The following is a 25,636-nucleotide window of genomic DNA, read 5'->3' as shown; positions in this document are numbered from 1 at the left end:
GGAAAAAAAAGAAAGGAAGTAACAAAAAAGACCCTCGCGATTCGAACCGCGCGGCAAAAATGCCGGGTGGAACTTGTTTTTGTTTACACGGTCTTGTTCCAGTGAGCCAGCCAACCGCCCGGCGCAAAGTAAACATGTAGCCCATATTTGGGCTATAGAATTTGGGCTATAGCCCACATAGAAAGATCAGAACATCGCACAGTTCTTGATTTGGCCTAGGTCCAGGCTCAGTATCGAACTAAACTCGATAAGATCTACTAACAAGTATCTAGTGAATACTTCGGTGTGCATGAGCGATGCGAGACCGGTGTTTATTTCTTGCGGATATGGTGTGGAAGTAAGAGATATCTGTCTTATCTGATTCGTGCTCTTGAATAACACAATGATAAATAGAACCTGAACTCCAAACTGAATAGTCTATAGTTATCGTTACCTTGAGACACAACTATTACTCACCTTCCATCGAGACTGCCCGTACTGCGATGATGCTAATGGTATTCTCCTAAGTACAATTTTGGTTTGATTCATGATCCAACACCCTATTTCAAGGTATAATTAGCAGTGTAGATGAAAAGGCAATGTTCATGCCAAAATCTAGAGGAATATCATCAACTTACAATCTTGAACTTTCTGGCAAATGACTCCTCGAGCGGGCTTCCAGAATAACTTCAAACTCTCACCTGGCTGGGGCTTGGAGAAATCGACCTCAACCACCCGCAACTTCCCTCTTCCAGCGTTTTCTTCCCCCTGATCTTGGGAGCTAGTTTGGATATTGGTGAATGCAATAAGTTCTCTGTTTCGGACCTGAACGGTGTTCAACCACTCAAGTTACTCTTCGTTGTTAAAGAAGGCCTTTGATACGACCTTCCCTACGGAAAACCGGAATGGCCACGGCTTGTTGAAGTCGTAGGGTATTGCCGCAACAGATTGCTTGAGCGCGTCCAATCTTTTCTCAGAAAGCCTGGAGCAAATTTATTACCAAGTGGGCCAAGCTTCGATGAGACAGAAGTAGAGCGTCCGCGAATGGATCCGTTGAGCGCCCACTCACTAAACAACGAAATGGCTGATATCAGCGACTAGAATGGTTTGGTGTTGGTCTTCGGTAATCGTGTCGACCGTAGGGACCGGAACTGTGATGGCTTTGTGATCTGGGAGTGTCTCATCCATAGTGGCCTATATCGGTCGCTAGACAATAGAATCAATGTGGAACTTAATATTATGATAAGTCCAAACGGTAGGAGAGCGGGAATGCGACCGGACGATGCTATGCATTTTATTAGTCTTGGCGTAATGCAGAGTGACTGCGCCAGATTTTTGGATCTAGGCTAGGGGAGAAGAAGGTGCTAGATAATCAGGAATTCATGAATCAAACTTTGTTGAGATGATCACAAGGGTTGTTGTATTGGGAGAAAGTGTTCTTCCTTATTATGACACACATTTAGAATAGACAAAGACATGGCATGGTAGCTCGTACTTCAGCAATCTAGAACACCTATATGGGAGAAATTAGAGAAGGCTCCCCTATCCCATGGAGAGTCGGCCTCATGGTATTATGCTACCTGTGAATAACTACAAAATGGCATAAATTACGATTTATTTTCAAGGAAAGATATAACGCAAGGACGCTCAATCTATCACCCCGTATGGTTTTGTTCCATGGCTCAACTATCCTATTCCAAGACTGAACCCAAAATTCACCTTTTGATTTTCCAAATTCCAACTCTTTTCGTATTTCTCTTTCCAATTTCTTTTTTGTGTCCTCGTTGAAAGGCTCCTGGGGCTCAAGGGCTGGTGTCTTCTGTTCCACAACCTGTTCCTTGCGGTTAGATGATCCTAGATTGAAATCATGGCCTTTGAGAAGAAGCATGTATGACGGGATCTGCATGGTAAACAAGTCGGAGAGCGTGTAATGGAATTTTGCTATAGAAGAGTTTCCAAAAGTCATGGAGATCCTTTGAGTCTCTGTAGGTGTTTTGACAGAGCTGTTTTGATTTCCTGTAGGCTTTTTGACAGAAGATCTTTGAATGCAGGTAGGGTCCTCGAAGCTCCAGAACACACCTTCGGAATACTATCGGCAGCGTCCGAAGTATGAATTCCGACAATCTTTTCGAAAATCAGCAGTTCCTGCGAGTAAAAACGGCAGAATAGCAATGATGACCAAAAGAGTGAAGAAAGCAACAACGGAGAGTATCACCATGGCTGATATTTTTCAGAGAGTGGTATGATGATTTTCAGTTAAAAGGAGCCAGTCTGGATATGGCCACTTGCAAGCAGATGCTTCTAGAACCATTCAATCTTTTCCCGAAAAAGTCTCTGGTACTTGATGCACTTGATGAATGTGACTCGGCAATGCGTGGTGTACTCGTCAATTTTCTTGATAGCCTTTTGAATGCTGCTGAAAGGCCCGTTAAAGTCTTTGTTGCCAGCCGCCCTGATGAAGATATTCGCAATCGATTTTTGACGCGACCAAACATCGAGATTCAAGCAAACGATAACCATACAGATACTGAGCTGTACTTGGATGCAAGACTATTGGAACTGACCGAATCAAATGTCGGCATCCAGGATTGGAAGGACCGTATTATCACAACAATGCTAGAGCATTGTGATGAAATGTAAGATTATATGTTTGACCAACCCAGATCATAACTCATGCGGATAATCTTTCAGGTTTCAGTGGGTATATTTGCACCTATGACGATATCTTCGGGGAGATTGGGAACCTGCAAAAGCCCGACTATGAATTATTTCGGCGAACAATGATGTGGGTGACGTGCGCCTACCGGCAATTGTCCAGTGAGTAATTACTGTTTGCCATTCGAATGATTCCACGGCAAAACGGATTACAACTATCTAGCTGCATCAGTGAGAAATCGCTGTTGTCTTTGTACCGAAATCTTCTAGTCATTGACTCTCGAACCAGGAAGTGGCGCCCCTCCCACGCATCGGTACTAGATTACTTGGAGTATAAGCATTGGAAAGTCACAGACGCACACATCTACGGCGCCACCCCTTGTGTCAGTTCCTCTCGACCATAAACCATTGGACAGACGGCAAAATGATCAAGCTATCATGAACGATATTCAAAGTGTACTACAGGATCTGTATAAAACTAACTATTCCTTTCGTTGATTACATCATTCGATTTTGGTCCGACCACGCCAGAGCCTCAAAGCAAAGAGATCCTAACAGGCTGGTGCAATTGCAAAAGCCTATGGAGAAATTTGCTGGAGCACCATGTGCCAGCAGTTTGAGGTATCAGGAGTGGTCTCGTCTGTACTTTGACCGAAGAGGGGATTATAATTGCTATCCTTCGAACTTATTCGTAACCGCACCGGAAATATCTATTTTTGGGGTCTGCTATCTTCGACTTTTCTTATGTCTTGATCGCTGGTGGCAAGAACTTTGGATTGATTCTAGATTGAAGAGCGACAAAGGCGAAAGTCCTTTGACTATTTCTTCGAAGAAGGGATGGTATCTCATTTGTGAAGACTTGGTAAAGAAATGGGATTGCAGCTCGGCTGGGGTATAGTATATCGACTGCGTATCGTTGTGATTAACTTCTGAGTTTATCATATCTTGCTGGCACCAACCTAGAATCAAAGCTACCAACTTGTGTTTCTTGCGAATAAACACGATGTCAGTTAGATCCAGGATACTTGCTGCAGAGTAGTGACACAACCCACTAGACTTAGTACTGTCTTTGTAGAAAAGTGTTCATGGTTAGAAAGAATATAATCAATTCAGTGAGAAGAGCCGTCTGACATGATCCCTGACAAATTAGACTAATCTAAGCCATAATTTAATCTTCTTTCTTGATATCACAAAAAGGGCTATCACTATGGCTTATCAAACAAACAACGCAAATGTCACGCCAGCCTTGTCATGGAACCATACCCCTTTTCATGAGATTTCAAAGATACAAAAAGTAAAACGTAGCCATGAGAGTCAGATAAACTGGGAAAAGCAACGAATGACCACGAATTCCGAGAGGCTTAACCTTTTGACGTACGTTGTGTTGTCGGACTCTCTCGGAAGGAAATACGGCACGGGGATCACTTGGATGAGTTTCGAAGACAGCCTCACGAGAGGGATAATGAGGTGGCCATATCACGCACAAAACGGGGATAATATGGCAGGACAGTGTGATGTAACACATAAAAAAAGCAGGAGGGCACAGCAAGGTAGTCATGGCATGAGATTGCCAGCCGGACTTGCTCTCGATGGAGTACATGGCTGAATATGTCATTCCGGTGAGGGCGGCGATTATAAACAGCACGTTATAGCCGACTCCAGAATCCCAAAGATCGCCTTTAAGCTGTGAAGCTCGGGTGGGGATCTTGTTGGGATTGTTCCAACTGTTCTGGGCGCTGCCAGTCACTAAAACCCTACCAGCTTGGGATCCGAAAAGGTGGAATCGGATGGAAGTGAGTAGTCGGTCTTTTGAAGCCGTTAATCATTGGCATCGAAACGGTTCCATAGGCCACAAACTTACCAGTACACATCCATAGGTCATTCATATGGGCGAAGGTGGCAAGTCGAAAACCCGTTACTGCAGACTTGAGCCATTCGTAGAGCCAAACGAACCCAAACGTGATCAGAGACAGCACAATTTGGAGCTTCGGCATAATACCCGGGAGAAGCGGTTGCCCCGACATCAAAGCAGGGCCGATGATGGCACATCCGACGCTCTGGTTTAGGAGTGACCAAATCATCATAGCGCCAATGAGCGACAGGTGTATTCTAGACGCATGCGGAATAGAATCCTTGGGCGCTGTCCAGGGTGTGGCAAGCATCTGTGTCCCACCAGTTATCCATCTTCGTCTCTGCCTGACGTGGCCTTCCAAAGATGCCGGCACGCGCCCAAACTGAAGCATTTCATAAAGGGCCACCACGCGCTTCCCATATGATGTAAGTATCACCGACAGAGTCATGTCATCGACTTCATTTATCGTCGGAAATCCTCCCACATCGATCGCCAGCTGACGACGCATAACATATCCAGAGCCTGTCGCTAAACTCGAGCCACGTTCGTTCAGGTTGGGCAACACAAGCTCCCGGTATACCTCTAAACTTTGGGCAAGCGGATCTCCAGGGGGTAAGTTATAAAAATCTTGAAATGGACCGACTAGTCCCACATTCTGATCTTCCAACAGATGTGGAAGCGTGGCTCGTAGGAAGTTTGGGGTAGGAAGGAAATCAGAATCGAAACCGGCAATAAAGTCGGGCGGATTGCTCATTTTCCCCTGAACTTCAAATATGGCGTAGTTTAGATTTCCTGCCTTGGAATAGACCTTTTGGCTCGGCTTGGTTCCTCGGCTATCGTAGAGTAGATTCGGCCAGGTATTATGCAGCTCTTCTACTGCTTGCCGCAGCTCAATAGAATTTCCATCGTCCAAAACAAGAACTCGAAACGCGGATTGGGGGTAGTCCATGACGCAAACGGCGCGAATGGTGTCGAGAATAATATCCAGTGGCTCCCCACAGCACGGCAACATAATGTCTACCGAGGGCAGTGCACTATCCCCGTCCAAATGAAGTCGTTTTGTGGTCTTTCCGGGCTGCTTAGGGAGCACTGTAGCGAGAGACTGATCTGTATTCATGAAAATACGTGAATATGTTAGAAAAAGATAGCACCTTTTGGAGCATTCAATGAGATCGAGAACCTACATGTCCAAAGGCCTTCAAAAATGAATATCATCCACATCCAACAATTGGTCTCGACTGCAAATATCAAACATGATAGGCGAGTTACCATATTAATAACGAAAAAAGCCATCCCTGCAAGGCGAAACCGGCCTGCATTCGCCTGAGCGAAGCGTGCGATATCGGTCTTCATGGCTGTAGACCCCTGGTAGTTACCGTGCGAATCCCGATAGCTGTGATAAAGGAAAGGTTCAAGAACAAAGGATAGAGAAGGGATACGTAGTAGAGATCTTCTTTAAAGCCTGCAAATACGATCCCAGACTCAATCACAGCACGTCCTAAGAGATACGTGGATATTGAATCCGGGACAGTGAGTTTCGCAGCGAATATAAGCTGAATTTGCGTCAGGAGTGGTTCCCTGCTTTGTTGGCCATCCTTATGTGAAAACACATAGCTGCGTTTTCCCCGAAAAATTCATAGGTTTCTCCGTAGAAAACTAGTACATATCATATTTAACTCCTGAACAACTATACGGGTATGATATGTTAGAAGTAGCCCCTTGCATGCCGGGCAATTATTATGCACGGAGAGACGCTAGTTATTCCCCTATTCAATAACGATTGGACGAATTCCGCAGCGCAGCATATGCGCGCAAGATCCTATAGCATGGGTTTGAAAGTTCTGTTAATTAAATCTGAATTACTTTTGGATTTCAGGGATAGCAACCCCCCCCCCACAGATGAAAAATACGGGTGAAGAATTGGAATTTGAAGGAACAGTGAGGGAAGAACAGTTCATTACCTTTTTAATATAACTAGCGTCATGCCCCTGAACAGCTTTGCACACGAATTAATCATGTTCAAGGAAGCGCCTTTCCACAATGACTATCCCCCGACAACAGCTAATAAAACTTTTTTGCGCTAGACTTGGAGCTCACTGGAATAGAGTAGGTGAACAATTCATTTACTGCAAAGAAGTGGGGATTTTTCCAAATAGACGAAGCACCTGATGCGGCGTTGTACCAGCTGGGACTATTTGTTGATGAAGTGGTCCACGTATACTTGCCGCAGTAGACAGAGACTTGGCACTTGGAGTTCTTCAAGAAAAAGTTTTTCATTTGGTCATATGTAGTTGATTTCGTTGGCAAGTGTATCCGACATAGGCTTCTCTGACAGCTCAAATCATCAATCAGTAGATCTATCCATGTGTTAACATTTCCGCGGCCCGGGTCAGGTCTTGGATACCCCTTGCTGCCTTTTTGTCGCCGAAATGACGGCCACGTACTTTGATAAAATTTTTATTCTGACAGCTTGATGTGGGATAGAACCATAGATTAACTATGATCACAGTAATCAACATTGTCGAAGGGCCCTTATAGAGAATAATCCAGTATACAGACGCGCAAGCCAAATTTTACAGAGCCTTGTGGGACTGCTTCTGCAACGGAGGCACAGACTAAAAGGTCAAACGAGTTTTAATTGTTTATAGCAATGACGTCCGCAAAGTTGTATTGCCTCAGAGGTTACCAGAGATTTACCCTAAGGATAGGTAAAAGCTCCTCTACCAATAAAAAAGATGTAATAATTTATCAGCATACCACTGAACTACAAAAGAGAACTGGAACCCCAGAGTAGATACGCCTGATTGTTGAAACTAGAGGGAGCTTCCATACCTAAGCCATTGCGCTATATAATGCGCAATAAAGGCAGATTAGGCATGTTGCCTAGCATAGTAATTTTTTAACTGGATGAGATAGCTAAAATCTCTAATCCACCTAAACACTCAATTAGTAATATGATAATTACTTAGCGAATAGGATGCCGTTTGCATTATATACGTTAGTTTCCTGGCGTACAGTATCTAGGGTTTCAACCATCCAGTGGCAGAGCCATTCAAACAATAGAATCAGCATGATTGCAATTTGAGTAGTGGTATCCAGTGAATATCAGGGTACGAAGACACAGTGAACATAGTTTCGGTAGCTGATACAACAAACTCTATATCTATGACCAGACAAGTCTACGGCATACGCAAGAACTAGGCTCACAGCAGTACATCAAATTCGCCACAACATAGCATGGCCATAAAACTATGATTCTCCTCATGGTAACATATTTCTGCAGAAGATGGTTGAGCATCTCCCGTCGGTAGATATCGGTTGACTAGATACAATGTGCTTCGAATCTCTACTCCAGAGACGAGGAGCATGGATAGTACTTGATATACATCCATGTTAGCATAGCATAATACTTCTTAGGGCAGGGAAATGGAGAAATAACATACACAGCAAGTCAAGCCGTGATACCCACGATCACATAGATATGGATAGCTATCCCTAGTTAGCCCTTTTATGTTTTATTCAAAAAGCGGTAGTGATGCCTACCTAGGAGGGCAAGAATAACCCTTCACTGCCTGTTAACATAATGAGTATTAGTTGCATGGATCGGGACAGGAGATAAATACACACCCGGCATTCTTGCTATGAATAGTCAGTGCTATGATAGACGCAGAAAGGAATGATCATTCTGGACATACTTCATCATCTCCGGTCATGATTTGAATATGAATTGGTCCTCCATCAAGTTCCACAGGGACAGCGTATGCCACGGCGGCTAGGGCAAGAAGAGCGCTGAAGAGATCATGGCGGTAACTATGCGGAGTAAGACAAGATTAGACTGGGTTCTGTGGTATGGCCTTCTGATTTTGAATTCCAGTGTGTTTCGATCTACCATGAAAAGGTAAAAGTGGATGACTTTATACTTCAGCCATTAGACTTCAAGGACAGGTCTATGATAAAACCTAACGTCATCAATAGCCATCGTGACAGGACTTATATGAGGTACTTGTCTCTGATAAAGTGGGATCTGACATTGGATATACGAGAGGCATAAAATAAAAAAAAACAACTTCGACGAGAATCTAATTTTTGAAATTACTCAACCACCACGACGGCTACGGCCTCCAGGATCGACCAGTTTGTCAATAACTCCAGCCGCTATTGAATGATTCTATCTCTATAGGGGATTTCGAGATGGTTGGGGCGAAAACCCCGTGGCCGGCCCTTTCAGGGATTCCCGAGGCGACAAACTCACTAAACCAGAATTTTCTCACCTGCGTACTGAACCTCCACGTCGACGCGAAATCGTTCATTTCGCACAACGAACAAGCCGGAAAACAGCTCCCGAAGCCTGTCATCGAGTTCTTTGAGCAGGTAGTCACCTACTGCAGCTTTATGCAACGCTAAACGACTGATATTCTCGATAGGAATGCTCATCTAGGCCCTGAACTGGCCTCGATCAAGCAGACCCTTCAGAACGTCCAGCAACACACCCATAGCACTCAGTCAAGCATTCGGAACCAGAGCCACAAATCCTGGGCCTCTGTAGTCAAGAATGCGCCTCCTCCAGCCCATACGATCTCCTCCCACGGCTCCTCCAGCACCGCCCCGGCCACCCCGTCAGAGCCCAGCAAGGACCGCGAAGTGATCGTCAAACTGCGAGATGTTGGTGCCCAGAAGACCTACCGAAAGAAGTCATCAGCAGAGATAAAGGATAAGGCAGCGAATGCGAGAAAAAGGGCTGCAGCAGCGATCCCGGCGCTCTCCCTGGCGAGGGCCCGATTCGTCTCCGCCAGGCAGCTGTGCTTGGGGGACCTCAGCCTGGCCTTACGCACTGCCGCGGAGGCCGAGACTGCCAGGATCTACGATAAATGGGCGGATTTCATGTCAAGCGGGGCCACCCTGCGGCGTCCTACGTGGGGCGTGGTAGTCCATGGCATTCCGATCAAGTCAATCCAGGACCTGAGCGATCAGGGCGAACAGGACCGAGTAGCCAGAGAGCTACTCGACGAAAACAGAGAAGTTTGGAGCCGGAAACCCGATATCAAGCGCGTGGCCTGGCTTAGCCATCTTTCCAATCACAAGAACCGGAAATCCTCCGCTCTCACTGTCGAATTCTCTGACCCGAGTCATGCAAACGAGGCAATCATGAAAGGGACTATTTGGGCTAGCGATAGCCGGATTACCGTTCTATACGATAGGAACGCGCGGATTCGGCGATGCTTCAAATGTCAGCAATATGGACATATAGAAATCGTTTGTTCGAATAAAACAACCTGCGGCCTCTGTACCGAGGGCCACGAGACCCGGTCCTGCGTACAGAGGTCCGCCACCGGTGGCCAGGGGCGCAAATGCGGCGAAGCGCACGCCGCCTGGTCGAGAGCTTGTACGAGGTACGTAGCGGAGCAGGAGCGGGTGCAAACTGCAGCTCAATATCGGCAGTCCCTGCACCGTACCCCGCCCTATCTACAGGATTATCCCTCCGTGGGTAGCGACACGGAGACCTCTGGCCCGCCCAACAGCGAGGGGCGGGCTGCGGGATCTGGGGAAGGGAGAGATTGACCCGGTCAACCAGCCGGCCAACGGAGCGGAATCGCTCTACAGTAAGGTTTCAAGAAGGATCTACACCGCCGCATAGCTCGCAGGAGCTTGTCTCTGTGCAGCAAGAAGAGGCCCTGATAGACCTAAACCCGGAAATGGACGTAGACCCTATCCCGTCCGAGTCAGAACCGTCGCTTGCCCAGCAAATCGACACGATCAGCGAACCGGAGACGCCCGCACCAGTGACCCCTGCCCCCAGGGGTCGCACTCTGAGCAAGAGGCGCCCTCGCAGCGTCATCTCCTCGGAAGCAACGAGGCGGAGCGCTAGACACCAGGTAGCGCAGGAAGCCGTCGGCCTTGCCAGTTCGCCTGCTACAGGGGACACCCCTCCAGCGAAGAGGACCCGAAGCAAGCAGCCAATCTACCGAGAACGATCAGTAACGGCTAGCGATATTACTAGCGATAGTTAATATTTCTTTGTTATGTAAGCAAGTTGGGGTGTCCTTACCAATTCCCTGTCCCGCACGAGAAAAAAGTTGACCTCAGGTCATCTGCAACCACATTAAAAAATGACAGCTCGGACAGAAATAGTGTAGAAAGGCTCAAGATTATACCTAATTATAGCTCAATAGATTCCCGGGTCGACTAAGGCCTAAATAGCAACCCAACCATCCGAAGAAACATCAAGTTGTATCTAGCGCCTCCAAGATATGTGCTGACTTAGAAATCCATTCGTGCTCCAAAGTATCATTCAAGGTGTGGCGGTATACATCCTCTGTCGCAGCAGATACCCATTCCGCTTTGCTTATGGCGTTCCACAACGGAGTGTTCCTTGGTAAGGGAAATTGTAAATCCTGTGCCCGAAGCTCCCTGCTCGACACCGCGATTGTATCCAGGACACCTGTGCCACACTCCTTTCCGCTGTATGCTGTGCAAACTTTATATAGAGCGATGTTAAATCGTTTCACTTCCTCAATGCTTACCCAGACGTAAGAAGGAAGATCATTCTGGCAGTATCGCGCGAGCATATTTGGATAATATAGCATCCCTAGCTTTTTGCAACTCACGACTAGCCTGCGAAGCAGTTCGGCACCAGCGGCCGATAAGGAAGGCCTTAGGTCAAGGCCCAGCGCGCCACGATCTTTATATAGTATAGCAAAGATGATATGGAGCAAGATAGCCTGATATGTCGGGATAGGCCAGGAACAGGAACTGCATGCGCCCTCGGACTCAGAAGCATCCCATAGCCCCTACAACGTTCGTTGTTAGTACGATATAGAGATCTATGGCAGAACATTCGGGAGCAGACCATTTGCTGATATATAGCCGAACTCAGGACATTATGCAGCGCAATAGCTCGTGACTGCGCATTGTCCTCATTACTCAGCCACAAGCCGATAACAACCATTGACTGGACAAGCAAGGGTGTCTCATCTGATTCTTTGAACGAGCCCTGGTGAATGAAGCGCCAATATGGGTGGAACAGCTGGAAATAAAGCTTGATATAATGTCTTTCGTTTTCGGAGCGATTCGCGTTTGAGCGGGTAGGACTCTGATACGCCACTGATAGTGCGTCTGTTGAGCCACTGATATGGCCAATCTGCTTCCCATCACCTTGCTCCTCTTGCGTCAAAGAGCATTGCAGTCCGCGACGAACACAGTTAGTACACGGTGACTCACCCTGGCATCGAGCCTTCTGATTCCGGCAGCCTGTACATGCAAATTTTATACGGGCGGGTTCCTCCACGCCGTGCATCGCCCGCATATGTCGCCGCAGCGTGTCACTAGACATCGGTATTAATTTTTATTGCACTTAGCAATAATTTGGGACAACTTAAACCACGCTTACCTCCGGCCAAATCTCTGGTCACAAGTAGTGCACTTAAATACTTGGCCTCGGGAATGGTGCGCCTCGTGGCGACGACGGTGCTCCTTTCGCTGATAGCTCGCGTTGCACTGCGGGAAGCGACATGGGAATGGTTTTAAAAACATCTTATTGGCTCCTGAAATGCTCAGGGTGTAATTAGGTGAAAGGCTGGAGAGTCTCACATGTAGGAGAAATGCTTAATCTCAGTAGTAGGAATTGTGGGATGTTCGGTCGCGGCTCCGCATTAAGTTATGTTAGTTACCTGTACAAAGCGGGTAAGATCCCAGCTAGTTAATGTGGGACTCTTGCTAACGTCAGGTTTGTGCTGTGGCCAATTCTTATACATAAGGCATTGTGCATTATCATAAAACGCCCCAATGGTTCGCAGAGCCCACCGACCGGAAAGCCCACTCGCTGACATACATTTCTCCCCACCACATTATTAATAAAGTAACCGGACAACGAAGCGGCGTGACAACGGACCGGCGCGGATCCGCCCAACACCACCACCAAAACGCTCGATTTCAATAACTTGATCAAAAATGAAGCGATTTCAACGCTCAAAAATGTGAAAAATGCAGTAAAATTAAAACAGACTCTATTTCCTCATTAGGCAAGGCTAGAACTTGGACATTTTAAGCGATTGTGGCCTTCCTGATTGCAATTACTGCAGCGAGGTGGCCGGCGCGTCGAGGGCCCCTGGGCAGCCGCTGCAGCCCGATTTCTTGCCTCTTCAGCGGCCTTTTCATTAGCGATTTGACGTCCCATTTGACCGCACAAAGTGCCTCCTTCTTGAAGATATCGGCGTGAGGCCTTTTTATTCGCTTTTCTATACTGATCGGCCGCGCGGAGTTGTTGAATTTCTTGCTGAAGAAGCGTAGTATTCTGCAGAGCGATCTCGGCCGCTTTATACACCTTTTCATACGTTTGTTCCGCTAGAAGCGACGATGAACCCGATTATTGCAGAGCTTGAATCTCTTCGCGTTGGTGATTCAAGTGGTAGAGGTTCATAAGCGTTTTTCTTGATTTGTAGATGAAGTCGAAGGTGGTGTAGGTTTTGAAACGCGCAATTTGAGGTTTGAAATGGCCCTTTGTGGATTGTACGGAAAAAGGCCTGTTGAAGCGAAAGATTTCTTTATATTCGCTGTAGAGAAGGCCCGTGGGTGGACGATTTTATAATGCGATATAAAAGCCTTCTTATCGATCGATTGAATGCCTCCCTGTATCGCCGCATTGATCCTCTGGCCGTAGAGCTTCTTTAGAGGTGCAAAACACACTACATCAAGAGGTTGAAGTTTATGAGATGAATGCGGAGGCATGTAGAGAGGAATGATGATTTTTTCTTTGCGAAATTGATCGAATTCAATCGTTGAATGGGATCCGTGGCCATCGAGTATTAAAAGGCGATATTGACCGATCGTTTTGGAAGCCGTATATTCGTCAAAAAAATTGATGCCATTCAAAACCGAGTTTATCAGTAGTCCAACCGTTCTCGCTCACGCTGACCCGCCAGTCATTGGGAATAGCTTCAAACCACTTCTCTTGATGAGGCTTACCGGCGAAGATGATCTGCGGCGGTAGAACGTATCCTGCTGCACTGATCGTGACGATTGAAGTGACTCATTCGCGATTACCGGGTTGTTGGCCCTTCTGGTGTTGTTCTCCAGAAAGAGCCACGTCTGTACTAGCTATAAAGTCCAGTAGGGCTTTAGTAGCTTTAGGCTCCTTAAAGAGCCTGCTTTCCGGGTAGGTTTCTTGTACAGAAGGCCTTGCTATTCCCGCTCTATCTAAAGCTGTATATATCACCTCTTGTTGCCGTCGCCATTGCCTGCAGTTGACATGTTGGCTCTAGTGAAGATGTATATTAACTTCCTAGTAAACAAGTTAGACTGGCTTGACTACCAGGAAGATACGCGAGGATCTAGTGAAGTTTTGAAATGAGCAGACGGCGAGTTGGTCTGTGTGTCGGTCAAGAGGAAAGAACAATGGGTGTTGATCAGGGTCTAGAGTAAGCACTATAAAAGAAATAGCCAGGAATTATCGATAGTTCGAGGGACAGAGGGGGGTTCATGTAGTGTCAGCAAGCCGTCGTACACTGTGATTCACTAAGAAAGATCTTTGGACTATTCAGGCATCATCTCCGCAATCCAACCCCAGGCAATCTGTTTTCCGTTCCCAAAGCCCTAGACCAGGGTCTGGGGTTAACGTCCTTCGCCTTTATCCGGGGATTAGCCTTGCACTAACATCATTCTAAAGCTGGTAGCGTCTGGTTCTTTTAGCCGATGCCTGAATGCCTTGAATGCGCTAGTAATGATCGTGTATCGATGTATCATTCCAAAGGCTTCTTTCTTGGCCCATTTGGGATATCGTTCTTAACAATGTTTTACATATCCGGTCCTTTCTGTAGTCTGAATGTATAAATTAGGCCCTACTCTCCTTGTGGTAAGATAAGCCAGACATTCCTTGTGCATCCAGACCTATTTCGTCATACTTCATCGTATCTTCACCCTAGCTGTCCTTCTTGGGGCTGCCAATGCCTCCCCCATTGGAAAGCGCTGACTCAACGGTGACACTGCGATAGGAACCACTGATCCGAATGTGGCCAGTGGATGTTCCTACTGGGCCAACACGGCGACAGACTATGACACTTGCGCGTCTTTGACGGACTACTTTGGCCTCACAATTGCTGACCTGGTGTCCTGGGTAAGTATGCACCCCTGTATATCTTGACGGTTTTAGCTAACAATATGAGGTAGAACCCTTCTCTTTCAACCACATCTTGCACTTTAACCCCCGGACGGAGTTACTGAGTTGAAGCCCCTGCAGTCAAGACCACCACCACCATTACTACTACTAAGACTACTACATACAACAGCCAACAATCCCCAGCAGAGTGGCATTGGAAAGAACTATATATTATCCATTCAAGTGTACATCTTTCAAGAACTAACATAGCCCTAGGCAACAAGTTCTACTTTGTGAAGTCCGGCGATGGCTGCGCGGCCATTGCTACCGCCAAAGGTATCTCCCTAGCCGACTTTTACAGCTGAAATCCGGCTGTAGGATCAGACTGCCGGACCTTGATCGCAGACTACTATGTCTGTGTTGAAGTAACTGGGTCTTCTACTAAGACCACTGCCCCTACGACGACGACCACTGCTGCCGCCAACACTCCCCAGCAGAGCGGTATTGCAAAGAACTGTATGTTCTACTCGATGTATCCTTCTTCATCTTCATCATTCTAACACCATAACAGGTAACAAGCACTACTTCGTCAAGTCAGGCGATGGCTGCGCTGCCATTGCTTCGGCTAATGGCATCTCCCTAGCCGATTTCTACAGCTGGAACCCAGCTGTTGGATCAGACTGCCGTACTCTCATCGCAGATTACTATGTCTGCGTTGGTGTCTCTAGTAAGCACCTTCTTAACATCTCATCTCTATATGAACCCAACTAACCTACTCAGGCTCCACCACAACCACCAAAAAGACGACCACAACAACCACCAAATCAGCAACAACAGCCGGCACAGGCCCCTCCCCAACCCAAAGCGGCATCACCACCGACTGCAACACCTTCTACAAGGCTGTCTCCGGCGACAGCTACTACACAATCGTCACAAACAAGTACACCTACTTGTCCTTGGCCCAGTTAATTTGGTGGAACCCGGCCGTCGGTGGTATCTGCGCAAGCCTGCAGGTAGGATATTACTACTGCGTGGCTACGAATGCCCTGCAGCCGATGCCGGGCACGAACACTGCTACCTGCAAGAAGTGACATGAGGTGGTCAATGGCGATACCTGCTGGGCTATTCAGCAGAAGTATGGTATTACGGCGACGCAGTTTGGAACTTGGAACCCACAGATTGGGACCTCGTGCTCGACTTTGTGGTTGGGATACCAGGTTTGCGTTGGGCAGTGAGGTAGAAGGTTAGATGAGATGATGAGATATGATGTTGATCTTGGTGATGGGTGATTCTCTGGGGGAGGGTGTCGACTAGATAATGTAATGTATGATGCTTAGTCTTATAATGATATGTTTATTGTGGAGGTATACTTCTTCCGAGATTATCTTCTCATCCAGCTATAGCAATGTGCCACACTACCTCTTCTAGTGCAGCAACCTGTGGATCAACACTCTACGAAGTGACTCTTAGCTAATAGCCCCAAAACTAAAACCCTCCGTTGTTGTCTTCGTATTCGTCATTTTATCACGTATGTATGGTCTATTTTCCTTTCCTTGTTTCATGCTCTCCCACAGGGCCGTAAGTTGGGATCAAAGGAGATGAAGATATGTGGAGGAAAGGCAAAAGAAAATAAATGGAATGAAGTAGCCGCCAAAAGTGCTAACATCGTAAAGGAATCAAACGATCACATGCTTCCACCCAAGATAAACTCACTAGCCCTAGATAAGCTAGTTACGAGCCTGGCTCCGACCCGTAAAGTATGATATATGGAGTTCCGAAAAGGTTCTCCTATTCAGATGCATGTATACATTGTTCTCTGTTAGTTTCGATGCTATTAGTAAAGTAAATGTAGCACTTTATGGCAAAAGAAAATGAAAGCACGCGAGAATGACAGAGATGTGTACAAAACTTACCGAGTAAGAACTCCACTAACCCTGCCTCAAGATCCAATCTAGATGGTTGGCAGTGAGAGGGGTCACTCGCTGCCCTCGACAAGTGATAATCAGTCAAGTCAGACGAGGGCATCCTCGCAGATTCCTCGAGTTCGTCCAACGTATCTACGTCAATCAGTATCGGGCTCTAATGGTTCACTTCATCTCTCACACCTACTGCCCGACCCGCTTCAGGGGAGCTTGAGCTTCATACAATTTGCATGACTGGGCTGTCTGCGATTGCGAAAGAACTTCCACAGGACGATAACGGAAGAGGGCCCTGTGGCGAGCAGTGTCACGACTGCGATGGTGGTATCGGTGGACCAAGGCATTTGATTGGTATTGAGCTTGTGTTCACGAAATATAAAGAAAGAGGAAAGGGAATGGTCATAGAAGAACAAATCTTCCAAGACTGTGCCTCTTGTGTTCCATTATATGGGAAAGTAAGATAGTGTGACCTAGATATCAGAACTTGATGGTCCCTATATCAATTTCTCTGACGTAGATGCCGCTTCCATTGGGTATGAACGGATCAAGCCCATAGACCAGGATGTGTATGCTTATTCTCACACGCGATCATCATGCATGTGCTCCCAACTACTCGGTATCCACTGGCAGTAGACCAAGAAAGCCATAGCAGTTTCACCAAGGCAGGCAGTGTTGAGAGCCAGACAAATAGAATACTCAGGTAGGACTCCAGAACAAAATCGAGCCCACTGCGAGAAAGAGTCATTTCCTAGTAGCTGACCAATCTTGGAGAAGCGCAAGAAAAAATCCATACTTGGCATGATACCATTAGCCAGTGCGATCGAGCTTGCAGTCAATTCGTTGACACCAGTTGATATTACAATGATCGCAGCCACTTGCTCTTAGGCCACTTCAGATTCTCGTTCAGTCAAGTCTGTTTGAAATCATACCTGGCAGAGTCCTCTCCGATATCTGCCTCCAGTACATATTATTAGCACAGAATATGACTTTGTCTGTGGCCAGCCCAACAAAGCCGAGCGCTAGGGTTCTCCGGGTCCAAGAATGAATTCTATTTGACCATTCTGCGTGTACGTGGGACAGAATCGGCGGAATCCGTATAGATGTTTTTTTGCGTTGGGCAACAACTTTTGTAGGGATCACCGTATTCTTTGAGGGCTGAGAGGCAGAGGCTCATTCTCGCTCGCCTATTCACTCACTAGGAGCACTCCTCTCATTTCTAGGTTGAAAGGGTGTTTAACTGGTTGGATTGAAGACATGACGGAGAAGTTGATGTTCTTTGGCGGGGCCTGGTCAGTAAACATTTGTAATCGGGCGTTGCTTGTGTAACGTCCAAGATGATGGTAGAGACTAGTTCTCGGATGAGAGATCTTGTTTCAGGGTTTTGCCTAATACTGAGGATTAGAGACTGTGATAGAAGCTCTTCTTCGGGTTATTGAGGTGTGCAATATCTTCCAAGGAAAGAATATGCCTACCATTGAGGAAAGAGGGATAAGTAAGCGCTTAAACTCAGGTGAGAAGGTGGCACACTCGTACAAAAGGCTCCGTGGCGTACATTATAATCCTATTATGTCTTCATCTCATCGAAGTTATCTCAAGCAGATGTAAGTCAAGTCCAAGTGTCTGTATACTCCACCCGTGGATTTGTCGAGTCACCGCGCACGGACCATCCTATCTCCGGCCGACTTCCGTGGCGACGTCTCCCAACTCTCCACAACATCGCAAAACCCGAACCTTACGACCGTCTACTGACGAGTATTGTCATCTCTCTCTTCGTCAGCTTTGCTCTCTTTCACAATGCGTGCAGCATGCTGGACGTGCCGCAAACGCACCATCCAATGTGACCGAACCAGCGACCCTTGCGCCAAATGCAAGAAAGCTGGGCTAGAATGTTTCGAAACCAGACCACTACGATGGGTCAAGGGCGTGGCTATCCGGGGTAAACTGCGTGGGCGTGTCCTTGAAGAAGATCAAAAAGTCGCCAATGGAAAACCAACCATGCCACCTAAACAGAAATCAGTCCTATCCTCCGTCGCAAAGTCTTTGGCACTCAAAAGCGCTCCCCCTTTAGCATTGCAAGACCCTTGCACAGATGACCTCGGTTGGTCATCGAGGTTTTACCTTGATTACTGTGGGTATCTGGTGCGGTGGATTTTCTTTCGTGGGTAGCTAATGCCAGACAAAGATAACATACGTATCGCCAAGTTGTTCATCCTATATGACAGCGCGAGTAATCCGTTTCGGAATTTACTCGCATACGCGGTAGATGATTCAACTTTAAGAATGGGTATAATTGCTGTTGCCGCACGACATTTTGCCAATTCAGGGCGGTCGTTCGATCAGACCGATGATGCTTCGTCACCTCAAGTTGTCAATGCTAATGTGGATGCACTTCACTTTAAAAGACAAGCCATCAAGTCTTTATTATCCTCACTGTCCCATCCAACCCCCTCTCAGAAAGACACGATAATGGCAACTATTCTACTTTTGATTTTCCTCGATATACTCGAGTCTGGCATCGACGGTTGGAAATATCATCTTCATGGTGCAGAAGAGCTTTTCAAGATATCTCAATCGATGCTAGAGCCTGGTACCAGTCACCATGTCAACAGTGATCCTGGAGAGACAGTGGAGGAAACGAGGCGATTTGTTGCCCGACAATTTTCGCTGTATGCTCTTCCCCCTGTTCTATTCATTATGCTTTGCAACTAACAACAGTAGTGTCTCAACCATTGGAGGCGCGCTCTCAAATTCGGAGTCTATGCCTGGGTTATGTGTCAATTCCGAAGAAGGCAGAAATCAAGAGTCAATTATTCGAAGCTTTCTTGGATGTCCTGGATTCCTTCTGGAGGCCATACGTTATTTCTCCAACCAAAGACATGTGATCGAGACTTTGAAAATGTATGACGACACCTCCATTCAGGAGCATGTAAGAGATACTCAGACCATGCTCGAACTAACGGGAGAGTTTGACTGTGTTGAGTGGGCATCAAACTCTGTGCAATCAAATAAATCCCCGATAGTGAAAGTTCATATGCTGTCTTTGCTATCGGAATCATACAGAACTGCCACCTTCCTTTATGGAAACCGAGTTCTTCGGGCTTTCGGGAAATCAGCCGGGGCGGTAGCGTCTGACAACGGCAAGCTAGTGCTGCGATTACTTGACGTAATCGAGGCTCTCAAGTGTGACGACGCTTTGTTCAAGTGCTTACTGTGGCCGACTTTCATTGCCGGCCTCGAATGTGAGACGGAAAGTGATCAGCAACAGGTCGTACAATCTCTAAAGACGCTTTGGGATTTGACCTGCTGTCTGAATATAATCAACGCTTCGAAGATTCTGCATGACCATTGGAGGCAAAAGCAGTCTGGTGGCAATTTGACGCCGGAGGAATCTCAACTCTATGTAATAGAGCAAGGCTGGCTGCTTGTTTGATCTATTTTATTGCTTCCATGATCATCTTATTAACTTATGCCTGCAAATTCTGAAGTGCCTCAACACCTGAGCTTTTCCAGTTTCTTGTAGTAATAGGAGCTTCAATAACGAAGAAGCTAGGTGCGAAACCATCCTGTTATACGTGGGTCGAGAATACATGCATTAAGATCAACTATGGCAATTCCTTGACTCATTTATTAATGGAAATGCAGCTGAAAACATCGCCTTCTATTTGACATGCTCTTCGCGCAGATGTATTTGATCACTTGTGCAACCCAAGCTATCTCTTCAAACGGAGTCAACCCCAACACTCTTCTCACGAATAGAAGATTTATTAACAGAGGATGCACGAATCGAGGATGCACGTCGAAACAGCCCTCGCGTTTCACACAAAGGAATCTCAAAAGGAAATGTCTCTTGGCATAACCCATGTGCCAGAAGGTAGAATCCAGACGACGCCGATACGGCCCCAAAGGCACCAGCCGCCGTCATGAGAGACTCACCTAAGGCCATTCTGCCATCTGCCATCATGAAGTTCGCCGAACAGTTTAGGATATAACACACCTCTAAGGCGGCATAAACGATGATATTCGGAACGTTCCTTAAAAACTGTCAGCATGATTCTTAATCGCTTCGAATGCATGTGCTCACGTTGGTAAAGAGGCAAGGAAGAAGAAAAAATTCAGAAAACACCAAACTTCAATCATGATGTCAGCCAAAGTAGTCTGTGCAGTGGTCATTGGGAACTCACTTAGCTGATAGAATGCGAAAGCACTATAATATTCGGATGTTTTACCGCCGTAGGAGGCTACAATTCCCAGCGAGGGCATCAGCATTACGCCGTAGCCGCCATAATAAAATCCTACAAGGCGTTAGAGACTGTCACCATCAATGCGCAATGGACATGTGTGACTTACCAAATGCGGCGAGAACGGTATAAGCAAAAGTGTTCCCCTTCACCATCTCCCATTGTGCAGATATGAGGAGACCTAGTCCTGCGAGGAAGCAAAGGTTTCCTATGAACACAGACTGGTTGGCAACGCCACGGAAATCCATCATCGAAAGCGAAAGGGTCATGAGTGTAGTTGCAAAGCCACCGAATCCTAGGGGACTCTTGAGAACATGGTCAGTACATCTGTTGCGGGTGTATCAGACAGAATTTCGGCTGGATACATACCGGATTGGCGAGGTGACTATTAGCCATTCTGAATGAAACTTATAGTTATTGTGAGAGAATGTCAATGAGTGTTTTTGTCGTACTAAGCCTCTTAGGTAACATGGTCGACATAACGGTTACAAGACAAGGATTCTTATTATTATATGATTTCTTATCTAGATTGGTGATACATAAAACAGCAAAAACTTAGATTTTTGAGCGCCACATGCTATAACTTCCTATAACAGCGACTGAAACTTATTAATTTAGCTGTTGCTGACCTTCCGAGGTTTATTCCATGGATAATAGAAGGACTGGCATATGTCACTACGCGGATATTGTATTTTAGCGGAGAACTGTTGAGAGAACGGAGTCTGGGGCAAAACCTTTTGAACGTCATCATAGACCCACTCGGGAGAGAAAACTTAGTAGATCATAGGGCAGTACAAGCTATAACTTCCTAGACTGGCGAGTGAAGCTTATTAATCGATCGATTGCAGGTCTTCGGAGGGTCGTTCCAAGGATTGACAGGAAGTGCACAGTCTGTAAGAATCTTAGCGGATGATTCTCGGGGGAAGGGATTCTGGAGTCTGGAGCAGAGCCATTCTTAGATTCTTCAACGCCGTCATCGACCCACCTGCGATAACTTCCTAATCGGGCAAGCCTGGTTCCACTCCGCGGCTTCATCAACTTCAGCAGAGCTGCAAAGTCCGAGAAATGTCCTGGATCTGCTTGTAAATCATCACGGATCAGACGGGAATGTGATCCCTTGCATTGATTCAGTCACGCTGACAAGATGGATATTTAAGGGCTTCATCCTGCCTCGTTAAATCACTTTCGCTTTTTTTCAACAGGATCTTAACTACTACTCAAGTTAACTGCCTTCTACTTCTACTCCGAAAATTTCCACTCAGAACTTCTCTGACTTTACCAACTCTCTCTACTTCAAAATGTGCAACCACGAAATCGCTGCCAACGGCTGGGCTGCCATGCCCGCCAACGCGGGCGCCATCTTTGGTGGCCAGCCTTTCATCAACAAGCCGGGCCCTCTCTCGCTCAGCGACATCAAGTTCCCCTTTGAGGATCCCACTGTCGCGAAGACTCTCAAGTATGCGAAGGAGACCCTCCATGCCGAGACCTTCAACCACTCCATGCGAGTCTACTTCTACGGTACGTTCGCAAATCACACATGCCCCACAACATCAACATAGCTCCCATCTAACCTCCACCCAGGACTAGCCATCACCAAGCAGCAGTTCCCCGATAAATTTGCTGCCCTGAACCCAGTGACCTGGGCCTTGACCTGCCTGCTCCACGACCTCGGCACTGCTGAGGAGAACCTGACCGCCACCCGCATGTCCTTCGACATCTACGGCGGCATCAAGGCCCTCACCGTGCTCAAAGACTTCGGCGCCACCACCGACCAAGCCGAGGCCGCTGCTGAAGCCATCATCCGCCACGAGGACATGGGCGTCGACGGAACCATCACCTACATCGGACAGCTCATCCAGCTGGCCACCACCTACGACAACACCGGCTTCCATCCGCACGTTCGGGATTTCGGGGAGCTGATCCATGAGGCCACCCGCACTGAGATCAACGAGACTTACCCTCGCATCAAGTGGTGCACTTTCTTCTCTACTACTATTCGCAAGGAGGAGAGCATTAAGCCTTGGTGCCACTCGACCCACCTGGTCAACTTTGATAACGAGATTGAGGCCAACACTCTGATGAAGAAGTGGGAGTAGGCTCTCATTGTGCGGAGATCGCTGCGCTCTAACTGAGGCTTTGGGTTGCGGTGAATGCGCCTGTTTAACAGAGATAGGGATATATGAGAAAAGATGGCATGGATAGAACTAAATTGTGCAGAATTGTTTATTGTTTGTCTTTATATAGATCTCCGTAGAAAAGTAACAAAAAATGCATTGTTTATAAACTCCAGGATCAAAATGGAATGGCACTAAGATGAAATATGCATGAAGGGACCAGAGGTTTACCATAATTGCTGAATAAACACTTAATCGAAGCAATGAATTAATTCAAAGAGAACAAGTAACATATTAATGAAAATAATCATTGCATTATACTCGAACATCAGCTCCTTGTTAGGGCTCTTCATATATTTTTAGCACCCATTTCTAATAATGGTTAGCCCGGGAATACACATGTATTCCCGGGCTAACCATTATTAGAAATGGCAACGACCAAGAGGCCGCGACAGGGCTAAATGAAGCAGTAAATAAAACTTTTCCAATGCCCAAATTCTATATAACCTAGAAACCAACTAATCAAAGCTCTGAAGTAGCCCTTGAGTCAAGATTCAAAAATTTGCAAGTCTAATTGTCCACGTCTCGAACTCCCCCAGATACATACACTCGGACCCGCTCAGTATACCCACTCCGGCTGCTGTTTGCCCTCCGACAGCTTCGTCTGAATTTGGTACAAACAACAATCCAATCGTATACTCCGATTCTCCGATGATCTCCAAAGCGGATTCCAAGCCCACACAGAATGCCCTTCGATTGTTAACTCCGCTAGTCCGCTGCACAAATGTCTAATGTCGATAGATAAAGCGATGAAGCAATGGCAATAATATGCCCGTGCTTTCAAATCAGTAACGACGCACGGGGTATAGTATCAGAGTTTCCGATATGGTTGTTCTGTTGAGGAGGATTTGAGTGCCCGGTTCTGGATTCAGGCAAGGGCTTAGTGAAAATGATAAATAGTGCGTCGGGGATCCAAAGTATTTGGAATAGATCCAGTAGGAAAAACAAGAAACATTAACATTAAATTGGCTAACAGAAGAGAGAAAAGATAAACATGACAGAATTTAGATAGAAAGAACGTTGGACTTTTCACTTGAAGAAAAGCCCGCTTGGAGGTAAATAGAAGAGGAGGTGGACATTAACAACGACTCCATACATACCAAATGGATGGTCCGCCAACCCAACCTCGATCAGCAAACCAGGATATTCACGGTCATTTCTAGGCCGAGGGAGCCTCGGAGGTCTCAAAGTCTGCAATGCTTCTAGAACGAAGAAAGGGAAGTGGGGTTAATAAATGCTTGTCTATGTAGATTGTTAACAAGGTTAGGAAAGGAGATTCTCCTACCTTCAGTACGTGGAGACTGTCGTTGCCGTCGAGTATACTTCCAGAACATGAGAACCGCAGAAGGCCCGGTAACAAATAGAGTAACTACCGCAATTATGGCCTCGGTCGATAATGCCATGTCCCTAGTGTAGATGCAATGAGCTTTTGATCATATATTCCAGGGTTCTGCTCCTAAACTGTGATATGTGACATGACAGTACCTTCAAGCCACCCTACTTTATAAACAGGACCACCTACAGTATACGGGGCAAGGCTGACGAACTCGGAAGTTATGGGGGCCGACGGCGGGAGTGTTGTTGTTCTTTTTATTATTATGGAAATTATTTTTTTATTTCTTTCGTTTTTCATTAGTCGAGGAGGCCGAGGGACCCACACTACGGCAGTCCATAGCGGCCACTCCACAACAAAAAGAAAATTATTTTTCATAAATTCTGCCGACAGAATGCAGTTTTCATTACTATGTAAGTAACTTATACTACACTTGATAAACTTGCTTAATTTGAGCGATTTGATTGAATATAAGTGTAATTTTATGCAATATTTTACAATGAGAGTAGTTATTTCAAAATTCGATTATTTGCGTGAACTGAAAATTGAATTCTACTGTACGAGCGCGTGAGGTATAGAAAATTAACACGGAGTTTTGCTGGGATTCTACTATCTAACCCGCTATATACCGCCTATACATTATATACAACCTTGGATCAGGCTTACGCGCTAACACCCCCCTTCTCCTCCTTAGTCGCAGTAAACAAGTGGCGCCCTTGAGGCGAAAACTAACATAAAGTCCCGTAGGGATTTTACTATTCAATCTGTCATATATATTACTATTTCAACTTGGATTAAGTTTACCCGCTAGCGAAATTTCATAGTCTAAAGTTATGGCTCGATAATAAATGTCTGTTTATTTAGTACGTAAGGTGTAGTGTCATCGGGTGCCTTAGGGCCGCTGCTACGTAACCGACCCCTGCGCCGTAAGCATCCGGGTGTCGCGGATCCGCGACACCCGGATGCTTACGGCGCAGGGGTCGGTTATGATTTAAGTAGGTCGAGCAGCGGGTAAGCTTGTGGATATAGCGGGTTAGATGATACCTACTATACTCCTTATAGTAGGCGGTTCAATAGGCGGTGTAATCGTACTACTTTATTTTTGTTGCGAAGTGGCCGCTATGGACTGCCGTACCCACACTTCTGCATCTCAACTGGGCATTATACACATTACTAGTAACAATATGGCGAATAACCTCCTTAGATACAAAAGACTACTAATTTGTGGCGAAGTATCTAACAATTTCTATGTAATAGGAAGTAGAGATCACATCATTTGCATGGATTATAGATTGGAAATTCAAAAACTCATCCGAGTGCGTGGACAAAGATATCTACTACCAAGTGTCAGATGGATCATACTAAGTACAAATGCCCTTCTCGTAGATAAAAGGAG

General features: G+C 46.3%; 7 protein-coding genes across 7 annotated transcripts; 4 read left to right on the top strand and 3 right to left on the bottom strand.

Annotated features, from left to right (window-relative positions):
• Positions 1 to 3,913: 3,913 nt before the first annotated feature.
• Positions 3,914 to 5,603, bottom strand: KD926_011084 (glycosyltransferase family 2 protein; the record flags this gene model as incomplete). The annotated part of the gene is made up of 2 exons (XM_053096068.1): positions 3,914 to 4,440; positions 4,496 to 5,603. 2 exons carry the CDS (start codon positions 5,601 to 5,603, stop codon positions 3,914 to 3,916), a joined length of 1,635 nt encoding a protein of 544 aa, XP_052959892.1.
• Positions 5,604 to 8,677: 3,074 nt separating this feature from the next.
• On the top strand, positions 8,678 to 10,494 carry KD926_011083 (putative RNA-directed DNA polymerase from transposon X-element; the record flags this gene model as incomplete). Its single annotated transcript, XM_053096067.1, has 3 exons — positions 8,678 to 8,844; positions 8,911 to 9,876; positions 10,059 to 10,494. 3 exons carry the CDS (start codon positions 8,678 to 8,680, stop codon positions 10,492 to 10,494), a joined length of 1,569 nt encoding a protein of 522 aa, XP_052959891.1.
• Positions 10,495 to 10,707: 213 nt separating this feature from the next.
• Positions 10,708 to 11,816, bottom strand: KD926_011082 (Zn(II)2Cys6 transcription factor; the record flags this gene model as incomplete). Its single annotated transcript, XM_053096065.1, has 3 exons — positions 10,708 to 11,031; positions 11,092 to 11,274; positions 11,334 to 11,816. The coding sequence occupies 3 exons, from the start codon at positions 11,814 to 11,816 to the stop codon at positions 10,708 to 10,710; spliced, it is 990 nt and encodes a 329-aa protein (XP_052959890.1).
• Positions 11,817 to 13,730: 1,914 nt separating this feature from the next.
• On the top strand, positions 13,731 to 15,667 carry KD926_011081 (LysM peptidoglycan-binding domain-containing protein; the record flags this gene model as incomplete). Its single annotated transcript, XM_053096064.1, has 7 exons — positions 13,731 to 13,815; positions 14,473 to 14,594; positions 14,648 to 14,693; positions 14,853 to 14,912; positions 14,955 to 15,092; positions 15,148 to 15,303; positions 15,357 to 15,667. 7 exons carry the CDS (start codon positions 13,731 to 13,733, stop codon positions 15,665 to 15,667), a joined length of 918 nt encoding a protein of 305 aa, XP_052959889.1.
• Positions 15,668 to 18,289: 2,622 nt separating this feature from the next.
• On the top strand, positions 18,290 to 19,925 carry KD926_011080 (Zn(II)2Cys6 transcription factor; the record flags this gene model as incomplete). The annotated part of the gene is made up of 3 exons (XM_053096063.1): positions 18,290 to 18,623; positions 18,678 to 19,161; positions 19,214 to 19,925. 3 exons carry the CDS (start codon positions 18,290 to 18,292, stop codon positions 19,923 to 19,925), a joined length of 1,530 nt encoding a protein of 509 aa, XP_052959888.1.
• Positions 19,926 to 20,213: 288 nt separating this feature from the next.
• KD926_011079 (uncharacterized protein) lies at positions 20,214 to 21,129 on the bottom strand (the record flags this gene model as incomplete). Its single annotated transcript, XM_053096062.1, has 5 exons — positions 20,214 to 20,526; positions 20,577 to 20,622; positions 20,677 to 20,787; positions 20,843 to 21,038; positions 21,103 to 21,129. The coding sequence occupies 5 exons, from the start codon at positions 21,127 to 21,129 to the stop codon at positions 20,214 to 20,216; spliced, it is 693 nt and encodes a 230-aa protein (XP_052959887.1).
• A 902-nt stretch (positions 21,130 to 22,031) lies between these two features.
• On the top strand, positions 22,032 to 22,829 carry KD926_011078 (putative cyanamide hydratase; the record flags this gene model as incomplete). Its single annotated transcript, XM_053096061.1, has 2 exons — positions 22,032 to 22,251; positions 22,315 to 22,829. 2 exons carry the CDS (start codon positions 22,032 to 22,034, stop codon positions 22,827 to 22,829), a joined length of 735 nt encoding a protein of 244 aa, XP_052959886.1.
• Positions 22,830 to 25,636: the final 2,807 nt, after the last annotated feature.

The sequence above is a fragment of the Aspergillus affinis genome, assembly GCF_023601865.1.
Source record: "Aspergillus affinis strain CMG 70 chromosome Unknown NODE_8_length_531634_cov_87_933514, whole genome shotgun sequence".
Lineage (NCBI taxonomy): Eukaryota > Fungi > Ascomycota > Eurotiomycetes > Eurotiales > Aspergillaceae > Aspergillus > Aspergillus affinis.
The sequence above is the reverse complement of the archived record's forward strand: the minus strand, read 5'-3'. Positions and strand labels throughout refer to the sequence as shown.